This window comes from Petaurus breviceps, unplaced genomic scaffold (assembly GCF_028583685.1).
Source record: "Petaurus breviceps papuanus isolate PSGF00001 unplaced genomic scaffold, PetGlider_PUasm1.0 64, whole genome shotgun sequence".
NCBI lineage: Eukaryota > Metazoa > Chordata > Mammalia > Diprotodontia > Petauridae > Petaurus > Petaurus breviceps.
Window position 1 is genome coordinate 3904505 of NW_027186428.1, and position 9504 is coordinate 3914008.

Consider the following 9504-nt stretch of genomic DNA (forward strand, 5'->3'; position numbering starts at 1 on the left):
CTCTCTCCCTCTCTCTCTCTCTCTCTCTCTCTCTCTCTCTCTCTCTCTCTCTCTCTCTCTCTCTCTCTCTCTCTCTCTCTCTCTCTCTCTCTCTCTCTCTCTCTGTCTCTCTCTCTCTCTCTCTCTCTCTCTCTCTCTCTCTCTCTCTCTCTCTCTCTCTCTCTCTCTCTCTCTCTCTCTCTCTCTCTCTCTCTCTCTCTCTCTCTCTCTCTCTCTCTCTCTCTCTCTCATTTCTCCCGCAGAGCGGCCCAGAAACTCAACCTGGCCTCCAAGAAGAAGAAACCCCACCCACCCCTGACCCCAGCTCATGACTTTTCCATCTATGGGACAAACTTTAGTGGAGTTCTGCAGCTCAGCCCTCCCCCGGCACCCCCCTGTCTACTGAGGTCTGTGGCCAAAGCCAAGGAGAACCCGGGCATTGGAAAGGTAAGGCTGCAGACTCATACAGATTTGAACCAGGTTTCAGTGTGTGTGGCAAAGCTTTGTGTGTGCAAGGGCTATTAGAGTGAATTGTAGATTCATTGATGCTTGGATGGATCTGAAGGACAGGATCACAAGAGTAAAAAAAAAATTCTGGATTTGGATTCAGAGGGCCTGGGTTCAAATTCTAGCTCTTCTCCTTATTATCATGGGGCCCCAGATAAATAGCACAGTCTCTCTGGGTCTTAGTTCCCTTATCTGTAAAATGAAGGGGGTGAACTTGAGGGCTTCTAAGTTCCCTTCTTTCATTAAACCTGTGATGCTAAGGTAGGGTACCAGACTTGGAGTCAAGAAGACCCTGAGTTTGGATCCTGTCTCAGGTGCTTACTAGCCAGGTGACCCTAAGCAAGTCTCTTAACTTCTCTGGGTCTCAGTTTCCTCATCTGTAAAATAAGGGAGTTGGGCTTAATGACCTGTCTCTGTGACTCTCCAATGTGGATGTTCTCTCCACTCTGGTAGGTTATAACTTCTCCCGAACCTCCCATTCTTGGACACATCTTCTATACATCCTCCATAAAGGAGTCACTTGGGATACCAGAGACTTTCTTCTTGGTCTCTTAATAAATAATGATCCCTGATGAATGACAAAGCCATCACTATACTTTATCTTCACAACAACTTGAAGAGGGAGGCAGGGAAAATGTTATAATCCCTATTTTATGAGTAGGGAAACTGAGGGGCAGAAAGTGAAGTGACCTGCCCTGGGTCACCCAGGTACTAAGGGATAGAGCCAGGATTTAAACCTTCATCTAAGTCCCCATGTGGTATTCTTTTTCCTTTATTGCTTTGTTTCGATCACTATTGGGAGATGGCCCCATCTACATTACCATTAGGATTAAGCTTTTAATTACCTATGGGTAATTGTTAATATGTTGCTTGTTAATCCCAGGTTGGTTTTCTCCGGCCACCTGCAGGAGCATGAAGGGGTGGTATGGGAGCTGAGACGGGTAGGATTTTAGAGACATGGGTTATGTGACATTATAGACAGTAGTAGAAAATCATGAGTCATAGAATGTTTTTGAGGAGGAGAGTTAGGAAGATTAATCTAACAGAGACTACTTGCGCATGATTATTGTTATTGTCATTATTATGAAGATTAATAACCACCCACATTTATATATAACATTTTAAGACTTACAAAGCCCTTTCTTCACAATGCCTTATGAGGCATTTATGAGTATTATTCTCATTTCATAGATGAGAAAAAATAAGGCTCAATGAGGTAACGAGGGTAGTGATTGTGGGCAGTGAGAAGAAAATGAGATTGCTGTCTAGGGATTATTCCTTCTCTCCCCCCAACCCTCAACTCACAAAATTCCTTGTGGCTGATTTTAGGTCACTGAAGTGACATCATCTAATGAGTCAGTGTGAGCTAATAAGTGCTTGTTGACTGACTTCAGTAAAGACTTGGATTCAGGTTTCCTTGTCTCTCCCTTACAATGCCTACTATGCATTGTCTGAATATAAGGTGCTCAGTGTTTAATAGTAATTGAGAAAAATCACATTGCATTTTAAGACTGAGTGGGAATTAAGAGGTAAGTAGTCAAATCAACGGAAAGCCAAACGGTGCAGAGCCAAGCCAATTTAAACCAAGGGAGGGAGGGATAGAGGTGTTAGATGCAGGAGGTCAGCTATTACTAGGCTGATTGGAGAGTGAACCAAAAAATGATGCTTATGAGTCCAGGGGTAATGATGAGAACCGTGTGTGTGCACATGTCTCTCTTTGGGTGGGAGAGTGTTCATGGGGGTCTATTTCTGGGCATTGTTTTGTTTCTTTTGTGTAAGCATAGATGCATCTCTGTGTTGTTCATTGGCTTTCATGTACATGTGCTCATCTGTGTGGGTATGAGTCTCTGTGGATATGGAGTCTTTGTGCATGGGTATAAGAATGTGGAGTGTGTGTGGCCATCTCTGATGGGAGCTGGCAGATCTGGGAGTTTAAATGTATGAGTGAAGGTATGTGTGTGCACATTAGTCTGTGTTTGTGGCGTTCACCTGTGTGAATCTCTGTGGGTGTGTGGTCATCTCTGTGGGGAGGTTGTGTATGTTTGTGTATGGATGTGATGTTCTCTGTGTCTACACAACTGTGGGCAGTGCTGATGGAGCTTTCTCTGTGTGAGTTCACAAATACCACTTTAAATGTGAGTCTCTGTATAGATGTGTGTGTGTATTTGAATGTCTGTGTATCCCTCTGTAGAGGTGTTTGGGGTCCAGTGTGTGTGTGTGTGTGTGTGTGTGTGTCTGTGGGTAAGCAGTTACCTCTTTATGTCTGTGTGTCATTGTGGATATGAAAATCTGTTTGTGTGCTCAGTGGGATGCTCTGACTATGAGAAGATGATGGCCTTCCTTATTTGGCTTCAAGTAAAATCTCCTCAGGTGTTGAGACTGTAGTGGGTCAACTTCAGTCACAGTGAAGGAAAGAGTCTTGGTGTTCCTTACAGAATCCCAGAGCTGGGAGATTTCCTCTTGGAACTAAAGGATATTGGAGCTGACCCCTCACCCATTTTAAAGATGAAGAAACTGAGGCCCAGAAAGGGAAAATGACTTGCTCTAAAAATCACACAAGTTTCTAAGTGGCAGAGCTGGAATTTGTACTCTCTTCATATGACTAAAATCCAGTGATCTTTCTAGTATGTGCTAATTTTTTTTTTCCATTATGCAGGAATTTTTACCACAGCATTCCTGACTAGAATTGATTCAGCCTCTGCTTGAGCCTCTCCAGTGACATAGGGTGCCTGGGGGTCCTGGTGTTTGAAGGGTGTGTGTGCGCACATGCATCTCTGTAAATGTGTTAGGGTATATATGTGGGGATGTCTTGGTATCTTTGTGTTTCTGTGTGTGTGTGTGTGTGTGTGTGTGTGTGTGTGTACACATGCATGTACATCTGTCTGAGTGTGTGCTAATTAAAAAAAATTATTATTTTTAACATTTGTCTTAAAAATTTTTGAGTTCCAAATTCTTGCCTTCCCTCTGACCCCTCCCTCAAGCAGTGTGCTATCAATTATACATGTGAAATCATGTAAAACATATTTCCTTATGGGCCACATTGCATGTAAAATAAAAGCAAAAAAAGGAAAGTGAAAACTTATGCTTCAATCTGCATTCAGATTTCACCAGTTCTCTCTCTGGGGGTGGTTAGCATTTTTCATCATGAATCCTTTGGAGTTATGGATCATTGGCTTGATGAGAGTAGCTAAGTCTTCCACAGTTAAGCATCATTACAATATTGCTCTTACTGTTTACAGTGTTCTCCTGGTTCTGTTCTTTTCACTTTGCATCAATTCACGTAAGTCTTCCCAGGTTGTTTTGAAAGCATCCTGCTTGTTGTTTTTTTATAGCACAATAGTATTCCATCCCAATCATATACTACAACTTGTTTAGCCATTCCCCAATGGATGGACATCCCCTCAATTTCCAGGTGCAAATATTTAATGACTGTGAGCAATTCTGACTGTGCTACTCATTTGTAAGGTGAAAGTATGAAATCTGATTATCACTTAGATCCCATTCCAGCTCTAATTCCTGTAATCCTACCTCTCAAGACAGCCTCTTCCATTATTTTATTGAAATAATGGCCAGGGACCATGTCTTCTCTTGTATCTTCCAGGACTAGGTCTACACACAGTAGGTGCTTAATAAATGTAGAATGCAAATTGTTGAATAATTCTGATTGTTAGGTCTGAAACCAGGCTCTCTCTAATTCCATTCATGCATTGCTCCTTTTTCCGCTGCCTAGGGCCAAGTAGCTTCATGACCCTTGGGGTTTTCTTGGCAAAGATACTGGAATGGTTTGCCATTTCCTTCTCCACATCATTTTATAGATGTGTTAAGTGACTTGCCCAGGGTCACACAGCTAGTAAGTGTCCTCCAGGTTCCAGATCCTGAACTCTATCCACTGTGACACCTAACACTGCCCCCAAAGGCCAAGTAGAACTAATCAAACCTCTGTGACAAGTTCTTCAGACATTTGAAGACATCGGCAGCATTCCCCCTCAGCCTTTTTTTCCCCAGGCAGAACATGCTCAGTGAGTGATCCTGATAATGACACAGTCTCCAGAGATGGTTCCCTGTTTGTTATCCTGGATGAGGTCTGCCATCATTCTCCCTGACTGTGGTGTCAGGACTTGAACACAGGACTCTACGTGTGCTCTGAGGTCGGCACTCCACTCTTATTTCAAAGTTGCCTTTTCATTTTTCTACTCATTAAAAGTAGGAAAACAGCATCCAGAGAAACAAGCACATCCTGCATAATGTTTGAGTTTTCCGTTTTCCCATATTCTGTGGTTGGCTGATATAATCATCTTTGGTAATATCTTCAGTAAGAATAACCACTGTCATCTCCCTTTCTCTCCCTGACTCTCCCAACCCCCTCCCTCCAATTTCCCAAAGGGGATAATAATGAACAGATGTTCATGGCTTGGCCACACCCTTCAAGTCAGCCTCTCCTCCCCATTGTGGGGGTTGCATTGTTCCATCTCATCCTCTCAGTCAAGAGTCATTTATTACTATATGCTGGATAGGAAGTGATGAGAAAGAGTAGATAGGGGGTCCCCGAGCTAAGAATCCTGGGTTCTGGTTCTGTCTCTGACACATATTGACTGTGTGGCCCTGGGGCAGTCAATTCACTTCTCAGAGGAGTTGCAGGTATGCTTTGTATTTCATCACGCAGAAGCTTCTTACACCAATGAAGTCACATCTGAAAATGTGCAGAGCATTGAGTCAGTATTACAGACGGCTAGGTGGTATAGTGGATAGAGTGCTGGGCCTGGAGTCAGGGAGATTCATCTTCATGAGTTCCAATCCATCCTCAGACAATTACTAGCTGTGTGAACCTGGGCAAGTCACTTAACCCTGTTTGCCTCAGTTTCCTCATCTGTAAAATGAGCTGGAGAAGGAAATGGCAAATCATCCCAGAATCTTTGCAAAGAAAACCCCAAATGGGGTCATGAAGAGTTGGACTTGACTGAAATGACTCAACAACAAGAGGAAATCAAGGATAAGTCCGATATGAGCTAGCCCTACTTGTGTCCATAATGAATTTCCTGTGTATAGAGCACTATTTGGTGGAGGAGATGCAAATTTTAGGTAAGACATGGTAAATGCTTTCGTGTGGCTCACAGATTGATAAGAGGACAAGACAAAAACCTCGTTAACGAGCACAAGCTTGATCAGTGCAGTAAAAGTCATTACTTGGAGGGGCTGCAAGGAGAGATCAGAGAAGGCAGTAATGGCTTGTGTTGGCCACCAACCAGCTCGGCAGCTCTGGGTTCCAGATGCCAGGCTCCGCAGGAATTTGTGGTCCCTTCAGCTGCATCTGTGCTGGGGATGGGTTTCTTTGATGGCTTCCAAGCCAGCTGTGAGCTTCTCCTGGAGCTTCCAGGGTTCAGAGCTTGTGGTTAGGAGAGGCAAGGCCTCCCTTCTTTCCCCCCATCTCTTTCCCCACTCCCTGTGATAGCCCAGCTAAAGCATGTGGGGGTGATGTTCCAGGCAGTTTTTCTGATCACAAGGGGTTGTTTCCTTCTAATTCCTATGTATTTGATTAGGGAGGGAAATGCCTGGTAATTCACAGATCATTGGAATATGCCATATGCCCTTCATTGGGGCGCAGCCTTCCTTCCTTCCTTCCTTCCTTCCTTCCTTCCTTCCTTCCTTCCTTCTCAGAATTCTGCATTCTATGCTGTGGTGGTATACTTTGTTTACTGAAAACATTTTCCCCTCAAACCTCAATGAGTTGGCAATAAACTTCTGCAACGGAATGTCTTGTGTGTTTAAAAATAAAATCACAGCATATATTCATGTGGGGACCATGTGTCTAGAAGAATGGGCTTTTTATGGCTCACTAAGTTACAATTCCAAGTCACAATCACTGAGTACTATCACTACCTAGCAGGTAATTCTCCCCAAATTTCTGATAAGACTTTGCCTCTCCTCACCATAGTGGGTAGAGTCCTAGGCCTGGAGCAGGAACACCTGAGTTCAAATCCAGCCTCAGACACTTAATAGCTGTGTGACCCCGGGCAAGTCAAGTCACTTAACCCTATTTGCCTCCATTTCCTTATCTGTAAAATGAGGTGGAGAAAGAAATGGGAAACTGCTCTAGTATTTTTACCAAGAAAATTGCCAAAAGTATCATTGGAGAATCAGACATGACTAAAAAGGACTTAACAACAACAATCTCTTGCCCTCAGCCCAAGGCTCTCTCCAATGAGCATCTATTAAACACCTGCTGTATGCAAGGCACTGTACTAGGCCCTAATGATACAAAGATTGAACAAAAACCAGTTCCTGTCCTTGAGAAGCTTGCATTCTACTTGGGAGAATATACCCTATAAACAGATAAGTTTACATAGATGTGATTATTTGAAGGAGGCTGCCCTTTCATATAGTAGGCATTTAAATTTAAGTTTGAATTTAAATAGCAATGTGAACTGTGCACCCTCTTATTTGCAAGATCAAGTCCAAAATATTTATTCAAGCATTCAAGGCCCTCCATAGTTTGGCCCTCTCCTGCCTTTGTAGTTTCATTTCTAAGCACATCTCTATATGGGCTCAGCATATCAGCTATGCCATTTCTAGACATGTCCTACACTCTCCCACTTAAGATTCTTTGCTTATGTTATTCCCTGCATTTGTAATGGCCTCGCCTTCATTTCCTCCTGTTGAAAGGCTACTCATTATTTTTTAGGCAATCGGGGTTAAGTAACTTGCTCAAGGTTACACGGTCAGTTATTTCTGGGTGTGGTGCTAAGTATCTGAGCCCAGATTTGATCCCCAGGTCATCTCGACACTGGAGCCAGTGCTCCTTCTTGCTGAGCCACCTGGCTGCCCCTACTCATTTTTTTTTTAAGGCTCAGCTTGGATGCTGTCCATGCCCATCCATTTGGTAGGATTCTTCCCCTTTTGTGGCCACACAGCACTTTAAGCATTTAACATGTATATTGTCTTCATGGGGAGCAGTGTGATATGGTGGGTGATAGGACCAGAATCATAGACCTGGGTTCAGATCCTGTCTCTGACATACATTGGCTATGTGACCTGGGATAAATCATCTAATCTCTTAGTGCTCCAGACAACTCTCTAAGATGATAAGCATCAGAACCATTTTAGAGGAGTTTTTATGCCAATGAAATCAAAAGTCTGGATGAAAAAAACTTAAAAATAAATTATGTATATCTGAACTTCCCTAACCGATTGAACTACTTACTAGTAGAGCAATGTCTTACTTCAAACTTTTCTAGCACCCTGCACAGAGCTAAGTCTGGAAATTGGAATCTTATCAAGGTGAACATTTTCTCTGCCAATGCAGTAGTAATACCTCTACTAGGCCTATGTCCCCAAAGAGATCATAGAAAAGATCCATTTATACAAAAATATTTATTGCAGCTCTTTTGTAATGGCAAAGAAACAGACACTAAGGAGGTATCCATCCACACACAGGGTATACGGTACCTTGCTGATGTATCTCTTTGTGCTTGGTTAGGCTAGCCTTCAGGTCTCAGATGTCACAGACACAGCACAAGGCCAAGAGCTGAAGCCTTTTTAGCTTGGTAGAACTGTTAGAGTTTGTACTTACTGCCCCAGCTAGCTTTTGGAAGTCTATGATGACCTCTAGACTATGAGCAGACACTGGGCAAAGACTTCTCTGGAAGCTGCACACAGTAGGAACTTAATAATTCTCTGTTTAATCTATGTGTAATTTCTTTTATTCTATGGAACATTTTAATGTCTACAAAGTGTTTCCTCACAGCCATCCTAAGAGGTAGATTCTCTAGGTATTAATAATCCTATTTTATAGAGGAGAAAGCTGAGGTTGAATTGTGAAACGAATTGGCTGAAGTTATACAAGTAATAAGTGTCCTGAGCCAAGACTCTAACCCAAGGTCTCCTGACTTCAGGTCCAACACTTTCATATATATGGCATGTGTGTACATGTGTACACACATGTGAACATGTGTAGTACTCAAGACAAGGAGCTGTGCACATGCATGCACATATGTAAATATATACATAATGCATATTTCATTTAATAACCATTTCTCCCTTTCTCTATCTCTTGTTGCCCCCCCCCAGTCCCATTGAAGAGAAAAACAAAATTCACATGAGCAAATTTGCATAATCAAGCAAAACAGAATCCCTCATTGGCCCCGTCCAACGGTGTATTTCTCCATCTGCTCTCTGTCAAGCGGTGGACAGCATAGCTCACCATTGGTTCTCTAGAATCTTAACTTGTTGTTGCATTAATCAGTGAAGTCAAGTCAACAAACCATTTATTAAATGCTTATTATATGCAAAGTTGTTTTCATCTAGAATGTTGTTATTGAGTAAATTCTACTACTGATTCTGCCCACTTCACTTTGTATTTGTTCATACAAATCTTCTCAGGTTTCTCTGGAATTATCCCTTTCATCATTTCTTAAAGTGTACTATTATTTTTTACGTTTATATCCCATAATTTGTTTAGACTTTCATCATTTGATGGAGATACCTCCTTAGTTTCTGTTTCTTTGCCATTACAAAAGAGCTGCAATAAATATATTTGTACAAATGGATCTTTTCCATGATCTCTTTGGGGACATAGGCCTAGTATCACTGAGCCAAAGGGTATCAACACTTTAATGACTTTTTGGATATAATTCTAAATTGCTTTCTAGAATGGTCCAACCAATTCACAACTCCACCATTACATTAGTGTTCATTTCTATGCCTGTTTTCCCATAATCCCTCCAACATTTGTCATTTTCCTTTTATTTTCCAATCTGATGAGTGAGGTAGAACCTCAGAATTGCTTTATTTGCAATTCTCTAATTATTGGTGACTTTTTTATATAGCTGCTGATAGCCTGGATTTCTACCTTTGAAAACTGTCTTTATAGTATTTGACCATTTATTAATTGGGGTCTAATATTCTTTCCTGGCTTCATATATACAGATGACCATCTACACTGCATAAACTGTTCAACAATTTCTCCTGTCCCAATGAACCAATCTCTCTCTCTCTCTCTCTCTCTCTCTCTCTCTCTCTCTC

At 42.1% G+C, this 9504-nt stretch overlaps 1 protein-coding gene across 3 annotated transcripts in view; it reads left to right on the top strand.

Moving 5' to 3' along the window:
* KIF26A (kinesin family member 26A) overlaps nt 1–9504 on the top strand; it is a 171441-nt gene that overhangs the window by 116203 nt on the left and 45734 nt on the right. For all 3 annotated transcript variants that reach the window (XM_069103816.1, XM_069103814.1, XM_069103815.1), the window contains exon 5: nt 243–426. In XM_069103816.1, the coding sequence (XP_068959917.1) occupies nt 243–426 (184 nt within the window). The remainder of the gene's footprint in view (nt 1–242; nt 427–9504) is intronic.